At 37.6% G+C, this 17,221-nt stretch overlaps 1 protein-coding gene across 1 annotated transcript in view; it reads left to right on the top strand.

Annotated features, from left to right (window-relative positions):
- CPNE8 (copine 8) overlaps positions 1-17,221 on the top strand; it is a gene marked incomplete at its 5' end in the record, with an annotated part of 104,295 nt that overhangs the window by 66,212 nt on the left and 20,862 nt on the right. Inside the window, 3 exons of the mRNA XM_084279247.1 lie at positions 5,052-5,127; positions 8,736-8,789; positions 11,784-11,845. Of these exons, the coding sequence (XP_084135373.1) occupies positions 5,052-5,127; positions 8,736-8,789; positions 11,784-11,845 (192 nt within the window). The remainder of the gene's footprint in view (positions 1-5,051; positions 5,128-8,735; positions 8,790-11,783; positions 11,846-17,221) is intronic.

Raw genomic sequence — 17,221 nt, 5'->3', positions numbered from 1 at the left:
ATGCTGCTGTGTTAGTCCTCTTCAAACCTGGTGTGGGTATACACATACATGGGACAAGCAAGATGGAATGCTTTGTGATCTGTAAGATCAGTTTTGTGAATCTCATTGTGCTATCAGTTAATGCCCTGAGGGATATCAGTTAAGAGAGGGATAATCCATTTTATAATCTACTTTGTTTTGCTTCAAAAAACACTGCTTCAGAAAGTGTTGCTTTTCAAGTGTGATAAAATGCCTGAGCCTGCAATTGTTACTTTGTGGTTGCCTAAGTAGTGCAATGGAGAAACTACCTATTCATTAGCATAATTTGATTGGTATTGAATGTACTTTTCCATGCCTCTATGAAAACGTTGTAAACTCTAGAGTTGCAAGACCTGGGTTTTAAATGACTCTATTGCTAAGAAAGTGGATGGAGTGGTAAAATACATGTGGAATTTCTTTTGCTAAATTAGAGGGCAGTCTGTTATGATTCAAGTTTGCTGTCTGTCCTGAATGTAGGCTTTTTTTCTGAAGAAATTAGCCTTTCAAACTCCCTTAATTTTGACTAACAAGACTGAATTATTTTTATCAGACTGGATGGATAAGTCTTGTTCTTTTATAACTGAGCTTGCATCTTAAAACTTTGGTTAGAAGCTGTAGTCATAAATCATGGTACTAGAACTTATACGTAATGCAAGAATATGTTAATTTCTATTTATCTTTAAGTTGATCTGTCTTAATTATTTCCTATAATTTGTATGTTCAAATATGGATATGCGCTTGCATTTAGATTTTTAAGAGTATATTATTCATTATACAGTAATGTCTTTAATATTCTAATGTAATTTACTTCTAGTATTATAGTTAAAGATACTGTGCTTCTGTGGACCAACAGATCTTGTAATCATAATCTGCAATAATTTGTCCTGTGCTGCCACTCCTTTCCTTGCTGACAAGATCCAAGACCAGTTTCAGCTTTCTTAGCTTATACTTTGGACTTTTTGGTTCTGTCGTGACACCTGTTGATTTATAAGGATTCTTATGGCCTGCTTACGCTTAATAAATCCCTGCTAGTGCAAATTCATCCTTCTGGATTAGATATTCTCCAGAGTGACAAAATAACCTGTTCTGTCAATTAGAGATACAAGGATTTAAATGAACGAAGTATTACTAGCAAAAAAATGACCGCATTGCTGTAGTGATGAATTTCTGTTAACATCCTCCGTTCCTCACTTAGATTTTCCAAATTCTTAAAAATGTGAAATATTTACACTTTTGTGTATAAATCACAATGTTTTTAAAAATAATCTAACTATGAAAAATTGAATTATACTACCAGGTGAATAAAAAAAGATGTTTTATTAAGGTATCAAACCTTTTTTTGCTGTCCCATTTCTTCTGAAATATGAAACTAAGTTATGATTAAAAAGAAAAAGAAAGCGTGACAAATAATATTGTGTGGCTGTAATTGTGAGTGAAATCTTCAACATACTGTGGAATTCAGGCAATCTTGAACCTCTGCACTCTCCCAGACAGTGTGAAATATCTGCTTTTTCTCACATCCCACTCTGAATACATGTAAAATTAGTATCCTTTTTGTTTTTAAGATATTATTTACATATATTTCTCTTTATACTAGTTGCATGATTTTTCTTTTGCCTTTTCTACTTTCTTTTCTTTTTTAAATTTAGAAGCAGGCAGAACACTGACATCTTGGATGTTACATTCCTCAGAAAGATGAGACAGCACTCATCTCTTGTAACTTCAGACAATGTAAAAATCAGACAACCAGATGGAACTAATCATTTACGTTACTTCAGTAGCTTCCAGGGGAAAAATGGTCTGATTGAATCCATCCTAACTGGAACAAATTGCCATTTGGCAGTGCCTATGACCGACTACTGATTGTAGCAAGAACATTAGTGCCGAATTTAACTTTGACATTGCCAAATGTATCTGAAGTAAATTCCATTAAGGAATTAGTCTATGAATACTTTTTGTACAGTATTGCTGATAGTTTATATTAATTTCTGCTTTTGATGGACTCTCTTGTTTGTAAGCAGTTGTTACACTAGCTGGTGACCTCACTAGGCCGCATCAGTTTGCTCCAGAGATGTGCAGTCTGAAAGATCATCAGAGAGCCTGCTAGATAGCAAGGCGAGTTATGCTGAATATTGTAGGTTATTCTGCAATCAGTAAGGCAACATTACAGTGCTTTCTGAATCTTGACTTGGATCAGACTTCTTGAGCATTGACTTAGAGGTGATCTTTTTCTTCCTTTTCCCTATTCTGTGTTATCTATTCTTTGGAAAAATGGTGTTGGGATGCTTTGTGTTTAGCTTCCTATTGTCACATTCGTTAATTACATTAAGAGTAATTGTATATTCTTAGCTCTTGTTTATTTTCAAATATCACTTAAAATTTCTTGACTGAAATGTAATGCAGGACCTTTAACAGTCACACTATTAATTCTTAAGCATTTATTTGTTTCAAACCAGTTTTTGCACAAACACTGTTCAAAAAATGAACCATGTGTTCTAATTGAAACCTTTTGTTGCTTCTAAGAGCTGTGACAAGCCCCAAAATACTTAATGTGATAAGGAGTCAGAAAAGTTGATTTAGTTACTTTGTAAAAATGTACTTGTGTGAAACAGAGTGACTCTTGTGTTTCTGGGTGAGCGTCCTTACCAAGGAAATGCTTGCAGGCAAGTCTCACAGAAGGAGAAAAAAATATGTGCAACATCACATCAGTGAAGTTATTTTTTCCTTTATTTTTAAAACTGTAAATACCACCATCCTTAACTGGGGCCACCAAAATATTCATCTGAGAATCTAAACACTGCAGGAAAGATTGTAGATCACAGATTCTAGGCTCTTATTTCTTGTCCTCGGTCTTCATCCTTCTCCAGCTGGATAGTTGCTTTTTAAATTTCTGCACTTTTCCCCTTACTCATTGATATATTTCTGGTAATGCTTGTCCGTTTCTCTATTGTTGTGTTTGTTTTTTTTTTTCTTTACATCATTAAAAAACCAAAGTTAATATAATTCTGAAAGTGATTTTCAACACCTCAAAGCACGCTATCAAAAGTGCCAGATGAAGGGGGTGTGGCTCAAGTGATTCTGATTCAGTGTTCTGATACAGCACTCATGGACAAAAGTCTTTAGGTCTAGGAATATTTGGTGTTAGGAGGCCAAAGACAATGTCTGGAATGGCTTATATTTCCTCTGTTTGCTACAGCATATTTATAGGTAACCATTGAGATAGTGTTTGGATTTCTGCCTTTGAAATATAGAAATATAGAAGTTGACTTGAAAATTTAAGGTAGGAACTGTTTTGAAAGGGAAACATTCCTCCTTAATGAAGGTGTATTATACTCTGGTGCTACAGTTGCCCAAACTTAAATGTGTTAGAGCCCACATACACCTCAAGTTCCATAGCCTGTATGGATGGCTTCCTCTATTCCCCTGGTTCAGTTCTTAATGAATCTGGGGAGTATTTAGGAAAAGTCTTTGTCTTGGAAGGAATTTCCTGATCTCTAAACTGGGAGTGTTTTGTGACACGTGTCCCTTCTGAATCTGAGTAATCAGGAATACCTTCAGTGTCTAGTATTTCCCAAGCTTTCTTACAGGATGTCTTATTTCATGTGTATTAGCACGATGACTGAATCTTTTAATTGTTTTACATATTTTGTACATTCACATTTGTTTCAGAAAGTGAAATTTATATTTGGAGGATTGTGGGGTTTTTTATTTCATTGTGAATAAATCAAGAAAGAAACTAAATGTTGCTGTGGATTATTTAGATTTCTCCTTTTCTTGCAACATTCAGATTTATTTAAATTTACTTCTAATATTTATAGCTTGTTTAGAAGTGTGCTATATTTCTTAAAAACAAATTTTACAAGCCACAAAGTCATAAAACTTTAACTTTCTCTTTTAGTTTACCACTGAAGGAAAGGTAAAAAAGTTAGTTTCTTGGCTTACTAAATGCGAAGGCAGAGTGTAGAGGACATAAAACATCTTGTTAGGGAACAACTGTGGAAAAAGAGGGAGATTGAAACAGCAGGGAGCAGGGGTGAAGCTTCAGTGAGGAAAGTTCAGCTGGGAGGAGAATGGTCTTGTGCTTGCTGGGAGTTGTGTAGCCAGCTGTTAGGCACTCACCCCTGTGGCTGCTTCCATTCCAGGTACCTGTCTGAGATAGGAACCTGCCGTTCAGTCTGGCAGCCCTGTGGTTTCTGTGCCCCAGCTCCCTGGCTGCAGCCACCTTCCTCAGGGATGCTCCATCCACTGCACTCCCCCAGGCCACCCTGCTCACAGAAGCTCCTTGGCAGCCAGCAGTCCCCTGGTTAGGAGTTGACAAAGCAGGTTGCAAAACATGGATGATGGCACAGGACTGCCAAGTATATTCTTGGAGCAGGAATATAGTTTAGAAAGGAGGAGCTTGATAACCACTGCTTTAGTGTTAGGCTGAGGTTACTTTTCAGTGGTGTCTAGTACTGTAAACTGAATAGCCCCAGTGGATTGCTGTTCTCCCACCAGATGGGAAGACACAGCAGCTGAAAGAAACTTTGGGTCTTCCCCTTAGCAGTACTATTCAATGTCATGTTACACGACTTGGTAGGGCTCGTCTTTCCTGGTTTGAGTTATGCCTTTCACACTCGATACCTCCCTTTCGGTTACGTAGTCTCGCACCCAGTTTAGAGCCTGTGGTACTACTGGTCATCCATTGAGAAAATGATGATGGTCTTTGACAGCTCACTCTGTTTTTCCAAATTCTGTAAACCTGGAATCAGGGCACTAAATTACAACTTAGTCCTCATTGTGCAGCTAAGCTGAAGCCATCGGAAAGATGTAAACTTAGGCTTTTAATTGCTAAATTTTTGCTGCTAACAGAATGAACACACACCGCTGGGAGAGAGAAGGATTTTTAAGCAAATTGTATCTTTTGCCATTGCTCCTTTCTTGGTGTCAGTTCATATTGGCTCTGCTTCTCTTTTTTCATAAATAGATGTAATACATCTTTACATTACTAAATGCTGTGCATTTGATTTGAAAACTTATTTTTTTTTACACAGCCATGATTTCATTGGAGAATTCACAACAAGTTACAGAGAGTTGTCAAGAGGACAATCCCAGTTCAACGTGTACGAGGTAAGTGTAGTACTTACACACTTCCAGGAAATAAATGAGATCGCTTCCAATGTTTTTATGGCAAACTGGCCAAATCTGCACAGTGCTTGTCAAAATCAAACTTTGGAATTATTTCACATACCTCCTTTTATAAGGAACAGAAAATTTAAAAGAAATACTTAATAAAAAAACTACTGTTTAGGCAAGGTACAGTCTATGCTGTATTTATTGTCCTAATGTGTTTTTATGTTGGGAAGAGAGGAATCTTAGAACTGAGTCTCATGAACCCAAAGAACTCTGTGTTACAGATAGACTTTTTTTGATGTGTGGTTTTAATGATTTCCAGATGCCATATCTGTCTGATAACTCTTTGACAGATCATTTATAAAAATAAACTAATTATAAAATATGAGGTCTCTTGTCCTTTTCAGAGTTTATAAATAGTGTTAAACACAGAAGTGGTCCAGTTTTGAGTTTAGTTGTGTTTTCCTTTCAGATTGAAGATATTTTTCTTGGTTATTTCTTTAGTGACTATCCTTGATCTCCAGTGGTACCAGAAACCAAGATTTTGATCTTATCCCTTTCTTGCCACCTTCTCCAGGGGAAAGTAATGTTAGGGTTCCCCAATATCAGCATCCCCAAAATCATAGACCACGGTTCTATTCCATCATTGTCCATTCTGTCAGGAGAGCCTGTTCCTGAATTTAGCCTTGCATACATATCCAGTTGATGCAATCTCAGTCCCATGATTGGAAGTTGTTTCAGTTCTGCTTCTCCCGAGGGTGGTTCAGATGTTAGACAAACCCAGCTAATTAGTCACAGTTATCCTGGTGGACAATTTCATTTCAAGGACAATTTTATTTCAAGGATAAGACCTTCTTCTGGTTTTTAGGTGTGCTTGTTGAAGGCTTTATATAAGCTTCTGTACTTGCACCATGAGTTCCATATATAGTGTCTGTCAGAACTGAAATCCTTTTTTTCTTCCTCATGTAAAGTCTTCTCTGTATTAGCAAGAATATCAAGCTTATGTGGCTATAGTCTGGGTGGTTGTTTTGGGTTTTTTTAATGGTGTGCAGATGTTTGTTACTCCTTAAGCTCTCCTTTGGTTGCTCTCTGACTACTGCCATTAAACTTCAGGATTTTGTAAAACAACATATTCCTAATATAGGTGATCACAGATATGATGGTTTGGGCAAGGACTAATGCAAGGCAGTGAAGGAGGGTGCTGCCATTATGTGCTGCACTTCTATTTCGAAGATGAGGAAAGGTGCTGCTGTGCAAAGCAGGACAAAAATAACTGAAAACCATGGTGGGTTTTGATTGGGGGGGGGGGGTTATCTATTTATTTAAATATTAAATCCAAGATTAACCTCAGAGCTACTGTAACTTACAATAGTTTCCTATATATAGTGTCACAGCACAGATTACTGTGTTCAGTGAAAAATTTCTTCTCCTGTTGTATCACTTGACGTGACTCCTACCCTACAAGGAATATTCTGTCATAACATATTAAGTCATTTTACAATTTTTTTAAAATACTAGTATTGCTGTGTTACTCCCAGCAATAGCATACATTTCCTGAGCATCCTGGGTTTACCTTCCCACATCGCAGTCCTCTGCACTTTGATACTGCTTCTACGTGATCAGTCTGTGCGGTACCAGAACAAAAGATACTGGACACATGCCTTTTTAGTTGGTTTGCATTTACAAATTGACCCAAGGGATAAAGGGAAAATTGTGTTTGAGTCAGTGCCCTGTATTTTCAGATCAGAAACAATGCAATAAGAAGCTGTTTTCAACTGACTTTTTTTTTATAACAGATAAGAGCTCCTGTAGCTTCCTAGGTTACTGCAGGGGTGTAAGATTTTCAGAGGCTAAAAACTGTTGTTCTGTTTATTAAGTTATCTGAAATTTGATTAAACCACCAGATGAATATTATGATAATTATAAAGACCTGGAATTACAGGAGACATACAAGCTGCAATTTAATTAAACTTTGATCCCAAGTAGATGCCTTGTTTCCCCTGGTATTCCACTCCAAGCTCTAGTGTGTTTCCAAGTAATTCCTAAGAAGCCAATTGTCATGTTACCTGAAGCAGAAGATTCAGATTAATCTCCTTTCTGGTATTTAATGACTACTGTCAAGAAATATGCTGCTAACTTAGGCCTGGCCGCTGGATTCTGGAGAGGTGTGAATGAAGGGCCCCAGGGCTTCTCCACAGTTGTCAGCTTTCTGGCTAAGATTCTGTTTCAACAGGAAAGATTGCATTGTGTATAAACCACCATTATGGGAATTTAATCCATTGCTCATCAGTTAATAGGAGGGAAAGGGGTTAATTGGTGGTGGGGGGGTGTTAAGTGTTGAAGGACTTACATATATGTAAGGCAGTAAAAACTCTGAAAGATACTTAACAGGTGACTGTGTGGCATTCCGGAGAGTAATTCAGTCTCATGTAGCCTGTTTGAGAATACCTGGAATGGTAGTTACCTCTTTCTGTCATGCTTTTCACAGCTGTTCCATGTTGTGCAAGGAATATGATCTTTAAGTGCAATTTCATTTTGGCTGAGGGGAGAGAATTTTTGGAAGACATTTATTGCTATTTTTCCCATTTCCAGGCAAAACTGTTAAAATACTTTATGGCAGTGAAGTGACTAAGATTCTGATTGGGAATGTTTCCATTCCTTGTCATTCACAGAACATCTGTGAGTAGTTTACAGTAAAACTCAGCAATAAGCCACCAGGTTTTGAGTTTCCTAGTTACATAGGAGACAGTTGATCGACCTAATGAAGAAAATAATGTTTTGCTTCCAATTCCACATGCAATTTTGTAAAAGCAGGAGTGCATTTTAATGTGTATGTTCTAGAACTGCCTGAGACTTGCCTTTGAATGAGTAGGTATTCAGAAGGGAGACAATTTTTATTGGTGGCTACAGGGGGAAATTCTATAGGTTTTGGGTTCAAGACATTGAAAAAAACTGTTTAATGCTTTGTAGTCCAGTTCCATGAAGGTTCTTGTGTATGGGGAATGCACCGAGCTCCCACAACTCATGTATGCCTGTCAGGTGGTGGACTGTGTCATTTTTGTGAAATTTCTAACCAGTTGCTGTTCTGGGACAGTATGATTTGTCCCACCAGTTGCTTTTACTCTCAGCCAGATCCTGTCCCCGTAGCAAATACAGAAACTAGGAGTAGAACAATGCTCATATTCTCAGATAATATGAGGAGAAGATGGAAACGGATTAACTGGAATGTGGAGAGTGGCCCTGTGAGATGAAGAACTGGTGACGTGGCAAACTGGAGCACTGGAATCAGGAATTCAGAAAAATGCAGAATCCTGTTAAAATTCAAAGAAGTGTTTCTCTGAGCACTGAGATTTAAGGAACACTCACCTCTGTTGCCCCAGTCCCCTATTTTTCAAATGCAAATAACAGCAAGTACCACGAAGATATATTCACCAGTTTTCAAATATGCATATGTCCCGGTGTTGAGGTGCATAAGGGAACGCTGTGCTGAATAGATTTAGCATCCACTGAAAGTCGGCTACTTTCTGCATTGAAACTATTTTAATGCTTACCTTTATGTTAAATCATAAATTATACCTCTTTAATATTTGTATCTGTCTTTCTAGGTAATAAATCCAAAGAAAAAAGGAAAAAAGAAAAAGTATGTTAATTCTGGAACAGTAAGTAGATATATTTTATGTTACTAATGTTTTTCTTTTCTCTGGAAATAGACCTTAGTGGACTTGTAATTTACCAGGATTAGGATAGAACCTTCTGTGAAGGCCACAACAATAAACTATTTACAGTTAGACAGGATTTGTTTTCAAGTTGGGTTTTTTTTTATTTGAAAACTGATAAAAGCTTTGTCCAAGTGTGCTATTAAGTTGCCATAGATTTCCAAAATGCGTTATACTAAACTTTCAGTCTAGTTCTTTAAATTATTGGACTGAAAACTATGAATTTTTGATCTGCACTTTTAAAAGCCAACTTTTTTAAAAAAAAATTGTTGAGCTAGTGTGATTATCATGGCTAAAAGAGTAAACTTTTTTATCACCAACACATTTTTGTTAGTTTATGTTAAAAGATATGTTAATATAGTTAGGGATGAGACTTTAATGTGTACTTTTGTTTGTATGCCATATTCTATTTTCTGAACCATTTGCTAGCAATGCAAATAATTCCCTTCAGCACATTTTCAGCTTCTGTGTTATGGCCCATGATGTTCAAAATATCGTTTTTTAAAAAATGAAGATAAATGTGGAATAATTGTATATTGGAGAGTCGAATCAGATACAAGATATGTTTTTTGAAAACATACACACTGTGTTGTGGGTTTTTATCCACATGAATAGTTCCACTGAAATAAGTAGGGCTACAATCTGGTCATTGGTAGGAAAACAAACGTTTATTTTTTTAGCTCTGCTTTAAATTGTAAAAAATAGGCAGCAGCAGCTTGTCTGTGAAAATTTACCAGCAACATTGGATTCATGAGGTAGTTCGGTTTTTGCTAACATCCTTCTACTACAATTTAGTGTTAAAACAAAGTTCTATTACACTGAATTAGTGAATCAGAAACTCGAGAAAAGTTATTATTTTAAATCAACACTGAAAGTGGACTCAACATTGTAGGTATGAAATCTAGCTTAGGGTACAGAAGAGTAAAAATGCATTGACATGTTCAATTTTCCTGTTAATTTTATATTAAAATATTTTAAGACCTTCATGTCTACATGTCTGCATTTGAAAGAACATATTTTGCTCATGTTTGGACAAACAAAATCAACTGTGTCCTGTTAGCCTTTCTCTCAAATCACATGGAAATTTCCAATAAATGAATAGCAGTTTTCTCTCCTCTTTCTTTCTCTACCAGTGTTCTCTACTGTTGGTTTTATAGGGCCTTTTCTTTAGTAGCATCTCTTTGCCCCTACTTGCCCTTACTTCAGGCTTCTCTAATGCTTCCCCAGATTGTCACTTTCCCTTAAGTTTGCCAGCAGTTTTATTTTTCTTCTCCCTGTCATTCACCAAAGATATTCTTTATCCCACAGTTTTCTGAATTTCCAAACCAGGCACCAAGACCATCATTCTCCGTAATAGGAAGTTGACTTCTGGAAGACTTTAAGTAAAGTGGATGTAGATGATTGACTGCTATATCGCTGCTGCTTTTAAGGACTGTGTACTTGCAGCACCCAATTCATTAATACTCATTTTAAATTCAGACAGACAAACTGCATACTAAGCAGAAATGTGTCAGAATATGTGATTAGTTTTGAACAAAGCAAAGTAGTATAATCTAAAATTCAGTGAATAAAACTTGAAATGTTGGTAGTAATTTTCTGTATGGAAGTGAACACTTTGGCCGCTTTGGAAGTGTGTTGTCTTTTTCCATTTTTTACCTTTTTAAATCAGATTAACTAAAATTACGTGTTTAAACTAGTAAGGAGCAAAATGACCAGCTGCAGTAGCAGATAAACAATGAAAAAGACTGTCCAGTGGGAAAATACATAGAAATGCATGACTGCTGCTGATAGTCTGGTAGAACTTTGTTATGGTCTTCTCAACTAGGAGGGTAATTTCATGGTTTTAAATTTTACAGGTCACTTAAGAATCATAGAGAACCTGTGACAGTGGAAGTAGATTAGAAGACAGAATTTACTGCCTGTAATCTCATTCTGAGTCCAAGTTTACAACATGGGAATAATTTCATTTTTTGGATTTTGATGCATTTGGTGACACATCAAATTTTGTGAAAAATTTCGATCCCTTTTTTATTTCTTGTGTCATTTTCAGTGACTGCTTTGAGTAGTTACATAACCAGTTTTCACCAACTGCTTGATGCACTTACGAAAGTGTTTTGTGTCACTTCATAAATAAAATGAAAATAATTTGGATTCAATTATTTGCTTCACAAATGTGCAGTATATGAAGATCTTTTGGATGCCTATCTGTGCAACATGAGCTAGGGAGCCTGCTTTGACAAGGAGGTTGGACCCGATGATCTCTCAAGGTCCCTTCCAACCCCTATGATTCTATGATCTTGAATGTTGGATCTTTTCCACTTAAGTGTATATTTCTGTGACTCAGTTGCTGGAAATGCCGGTAACACCTTTACACCACTCTCTGTGTTTTGGACCTATACCATTTCTAAATGATAAAAGTGGAACTGAAGAAATTTCTTATCTTTCCACTTTGTATATATTACACTTTGGGTTTTGATATTTTTATATATATATTTATAATTTACTAGATTTTTTGTGTTCTTGACTTCCATCAATACCCAATGCCACTTATAATGTGAGATGATAAATGACATAAATTGCAATGGAGTTCTTTAAACAGTATTGAAGTACTCATAGAATAGTTGCATTATCCTCTAGCATCTAGTATTTGTGTGCAGTAATCAGAAGACATGCATGTGGTAGCTTGCCCTGGAATACAGTCTTCCATCTTTTACCTCTTGCTTTAAAAAAAGGAAAAAAAGAAACAAAAAAACCCAAACCCAAACCATTTCTTTCAAGAACTGCCTGTTGAAGTGGTCCTCTTTATTTATTTATTTTAATATTCCTTTTTCCCTAATACTGTAGGAAATTATGTCTCCAAAAATACTGTGCTTGTGTCTCTACTTGTTCAACTGGGAAATGACAATTCATGTCTGACTCTCTTTTATTTGCTTTCAGGTAACATTGCTTTCCTTCCTAATTGAAACAGAAGTTTCATTCCTTGACTATATTAAAGGCGGGTATGTGATTGGCAACAAACCTTTGTTTTCACAATCTCATTGTAATTCACTAATAAATTGTGTATGTGCTTTGCATATGATGACTCTAAGTGGTATCTGTAAAGAGCTGTAGTGTTTCCTCATTTTAGAGGCCCTACTTTCCTACATAAAACCTGCAGATAGTTATTGATGTAAGTTAAGTTATGGAACTTCACTTATACTGTTAGAATTGGTACTAAACCACTGAAATTAATGAGCTCTGATCAACCAGTGAAAATTGGATTAACCAAAAGGGAATTATCTGTATGTTATTAATTAGTAAATTGCTGTTTTATTTCTTCTGATTACAGTGACCTTTGGTGTACTTATTATTGGCATTTCTTTAGAGCCTTTACCCTTGAAAGGCATTTTTTCAGTACTAATTATGTAAAACTTATAATTTCTCATTTATCGTCATTTTCCCAAAAGGAAAGTAGAGACAGAAGCATGAAATGGTTTACCCTACACCATGCCTGGGAGTGGGATTGTATCTAAGAAATTCCTGGCTCTTAACCTCCCTGCCAGAACACAATTCCTCTCTACGATAAATGGAAATCATTTGTTTTACATTCCTAGGCACTTAATATGGATTTTTGGTGCATACAATCTGAATATACAGTCCACATTTATTTTACAGCATTGATTACCTGTACAGAAACAAGTTTCTTTTCTTTGTGTGCCAGCCTTCCACCAGGCTCCAGCTGAAATAAAAGTTTGCATTGTGTTTTGGCAGTAGCAACGCAGAGCTTTGCCTTTGTTCCCAACAGTGGTAATTCTACAGATGAGAATGTGCTTAAGGTTTATTCCTAACACATTCATCACTGAAGTTCATTAAGTTAAAGTGTCGCCCCCAACTGTAATTGCTAGCTGCAGAGAAACTGTCAGTAAGCTATTTCAGCTGCCGTTGCGTTCAAGGCTTTGAAAAACTGCAACCTGTGGCTGCACTCCCCACTGCACTGGTAACTTGTAGAGGGAATGGATCATCGGTGAGATGTGCTCCTAACTGTTGACCCTAACCCATGGGCTGCTGCAGACTGTAATTTTTTTCCTCTCTCAAGTGCTAACAGCCTCTTTGCTGTTTCAGTTGTCCCAAACAGTTACATTTTAACTTTAGAAAATCCAAATTCACTGCTGTTTGATCTCCATCCAAGAAAATAAATATTTTCACTAAAGGTGAATTCAGTCTGTTAAATATCTCAAAACACAGTGTATTTTAGATTAAACCTGACAATAATACTTTATGCTTACTACTTAAGGGAATGCTTAATTAGGGTTTTTTATATGGATATGGATGTAGATGTATTCTTTTAAAATTCTTATTCAGTATCTTTGGAGAAATTTATGATAGGACTTGCTCGTGTGCTTGCACTTTGGTGGCAGAACATATTTCCTCATTTGGGTAGGATGCAGAGCCTCTGCGATGTTTCAGATTTGATTCTTTGATTACAGTGTTGTGTGGTATACATGATGGGTTATGGGTGACCTTCAGAGGGACTTCTACAGACTTGCCACTGAGGTGTGTAAGTAGAGGGACACAGGGTAAGGAAGTAGTGGAACACATTAGTGTAAGGAAGGGGCTGTGTCAGGAGCAGCTATCCCTCCCTGGAATGGCCAAGCAGCTGGGAGCAGAGCTGGGGAGCATGGCTGGCGAGGCACAGTCTCACCTGCCAGGGCCCAGGCGTACAGTACATGGGTAAGGGAAGCAGGGCAGGCACAGAGTTGGTAGAAAGATTCAATTAAAAGTCTAGATCATCAGGGAAGTTTGTAGTGATGAAGCAGACTGAGGTTAGGTGGGGAAGACAAGCCACAGATCCAGGTCAGGAACAGGTTCAGCAATCCCTGCCATCTGTGTCCTGGATTGTATCAATAGAAGCATGACCAAAAGGTCGAGGGATGTGATTGTGCCCCTCAGCTCTGGTATGACTCCACATGGAGTACTGCAACCAGCTCTGGGGACTGGCACATAGTAAAGGTATGGAGTAGTTGGAGCAAGTTCAGAGGCCAGGAAGATAATCAGAGGGCTGGAGCACCTCTCCTCTGAAGACAGGCTGAGAGAGTTGAGCTTGTTCAGCCTGGAGAAGGCTCTAGGGAGACCTAATTGCAACCTTCCAGTACCTGGAGAGGCATATAGGAAAGCTGGAGAGGAACTGTTTGTCAGGGACTGGAGTGATAGGACACAGGGTAATGGCCTTAAACTGAAGAAGGGTAGATTTACATTAGATATTGGGGAAAAAGTCTTGCCTGTGAGGGTGGTGAGGCACTGAAAGAGGTTGCCCAGAGAAGCTGTGGCTGCCCCCTCCCTGGCAGTGTTCAGGGCCAGGTAGGATGGGGCTTTGAACAACCTGGTCTAGTGGAGGGTGTCCCTGACCACGGCAGGGGGGGTAGAATTAGGTGATCTTTAATGTCTTTTCCAACCCAAACGATTCTATGGTTGCCAGGTGGGCCTATGGTAGACAGGGCTGGGAGGTCAAGCCGGGAAGTCAGTCCATGAGTCAGGATCTAGATTAATGGAATCTGTGGCCAGGCACGGGCTCGGCTGAACTGGAGAACCATACTTTTCTGACGTAGCTCAGGCAGACACTACTGGCTGAACTGGAATGAAGCTCTTGAGGCAGTGGGGGGACAATGTGGTAAAAAGCCAAGGTGAGTCTGTTTACAGCCATTAAAAGGCTTTTTTGTACACTCAGGACCCCTACACTTTGTTCCAGGATACTTCTGGACTGCAGACTATAAGCTCTTCTTCAATTGCTATCCTTACCTCCAATTTAGCTCAGTTAACTAGAAACACTGCTTCTGGAATACTTCTTGTCTGTGTTTGTACTGTTTGGATCCTATAGTTTCTCTCAGTATTTAATTCAGTTGTTGTGACTGCATTACATCTGTTACAGTTTAGCAATTGTAAAGCTTCCTAGAATAGATCAGGCTTGCTGTCAAGGTACTGCTGCATCTTTAACACCTGAAGAACATGTTGACCCTGTGTATCAGCACATTTGCTTGACAGTCTGTTCCTGAGGCACCTGGACCATCACGGTTAGAAAAGCGGTTATTTCTGTGTTTCTGAGTCCATTTCCAGTGATCAATGTGGCTCGCTGTGACTGCTTTCAATCACTGTGAGCAGGAGAGTATTTGGAGCAGCAAGGTTCAGGATATGATCACAGTTGTGGTCAGCCTGTTGTGGAGCCCTTCGGATTTGTGCAAGTGTTTTGCTTTTAGTAGAGAATCCTACAGTGTGGTAGATAGGGGTTACTCTTATTAGGACTCCTGTTGCCTTTCTCAGGAGCATTCGTGCTGCAGACTTGTAACAGAACTAGAAAATGTCCATCCATCCCTGTTTACTAAAAGTTTGTATTGAATGAAGTATACATATACACAACTGCATGAAGAAACAGTTTTACCTCTAGTATAGCTGTTTGTTCTGTGAAGTACGTTGTACGTACATGCCACACTTCTCTTATTCCCTAGTCATTCAAAATCCATCTCTACAATAATGGTGTGTATAAGGAACTGAGGATTTAAGTTTTATATCTAAATTTGGAAATAGAAGAATACAGTGGCTGCATATGCAATCCCTTTAGGGTGATTTATCACATTTCTCAGAGATGTAAATAAGTTAATAAGTCTAATTATCTACATTCTATAGACCACAGACATTTTGAATCAAATTATACATTGTTGTTCCTATTGATATTTTTATATATCTCTGTAACTGCATGTCAAAGAAGACTTGTGATATTAAGAATTACTGCATAAGCTTTTTTTCCTCTGTCTGTAGAATGCTCTGTGCTTAAAAGTATGAGCCGTAATACTTACAGTTTAGTTAGTTTGTAGAGTCTTCTTTAGTGATTCATACAGTTACTTCTTTGTGCATGCCAGTGAAAACAGTAGAACCACTTGTATAAAATTCTTCCTTTCTGCAACCTATGCAGTTTTGTAAACATGACCAGGAGGCTGAGACTCAAAGTCATTTTCCTGGCTTCTCTCTTCCTCGTTCATTTAATTTGTCTCATTTAATACTACTATATATCAGTTGTAGTGCGGTTGACAGATTTTGAAGGAAGAGAGAAGGTTTTGTCATTAATCAGTCTGTTTTCCCATCAAGTATGTCCTCCAAAATTGCTTTTTTAGTTCCCTGCTTTTCTTCCATTTACTTAGGCAAGTGGAAGAAAACACTGATTCTGCAATATTGGCTCTTCCATAAACGGATGCTTATGAAATACTTCATGTTCAGAGCTTTCGTTGTAATTGATTTGAGGTGTCTAAAACTAATACGGATTTAATGGAAATCTTGACAGCTTTAACTGTGACAAATTGGGGTTACAGTATTGATTTCATTTATGTTTTGAGTCTGCATCTGTTTAATTGGGATATTCCATTATAAGTATCATCAATGACTGTTGTTTTTTTTTTAAAGACCCTTCAAGAATGAAATAGAAGTTTTTCTGTGAATTCTAATTTCATTTTACTACATAGCACTGGATATTATAGGAGCATGGCGGGAAAGAGGTGGATGTCACTTTTGCCTCTGGATATTGCATCGTAGGAGCTGTCATTTCTTTGCATTTTTATACTTAATCGCATATTTTGCCACACTGACCTTCCTTCATTTAAAATAGGTATATTGTGCTAAAAATTAATGTACACTTCAAAATCAGATTCCTCTTCTCACTAATGAATAAAATATTACTATCAAAGCACCCCCAAATACATGAATAAGCTCAGGAATGTAAGGGATATGACCTTGACGAAGAATGCAATTGAAATTACCCTGATTTAAAGGAATGACTGTCAAATAGTTTATAGTCTGCACTGGTTTTGTCTGGAAGAGACGCCAGGAGCCAAAAAGCTGCCAGACTTGGTGGGTAGAGAGAGTATTTCTATGCAGAGGTTTCTAACCTGTTTGACTTATTAGAACAGGGAGTGAGCTAACAATTTTCTCTAGGCCTTTGTAAGCCTGTAAAATTCAGGAGCTGAATCCTTTTGCAACTCAGAAATATTAAATCCTCTCTTCTGTACCAGATTACTGGAAGGTAAGAGGAAATATTTTCCTCCAATCATGTTAAAAGCCTTACACTTATCTATGTTTTTGGAAATGAACACCCACATGTTGTTTGGATTCTAAGGACTTTGGATATAGATTTTTAACCAAACTGTACGGAGTCATTGATGATCAAAATGGAAATTTAGAAGTCCTTTCATGACAGCTATTTTCATCTAACCAGTCCACCGTATAATGTAATGACATGCATGTTTGATGTTCAGAGGAGACCTTGTGTGAGATAGTTATGAAGCAAGGCCTGCAGTAGCTGCACATTTTGGAGGCTGTATCATATAGATCTTGTATCTCTGGAAACTAATAGT

The sequence above is a fragment of the Gallinula chloropus genome (genome assembly GCF_964237585.1).
Source record: "Gallinula chloropus genome assembly, chromosome: 1".
Lineage (NCBI taxonomy): Eukaryota > Metazoa > Chordata > Aves > Gruiformes > Rallidae > Gallinula > Gallinula chloropus.
This window is presented reverse-complemented; position numbering and strand designations above follow the sequence as displayed.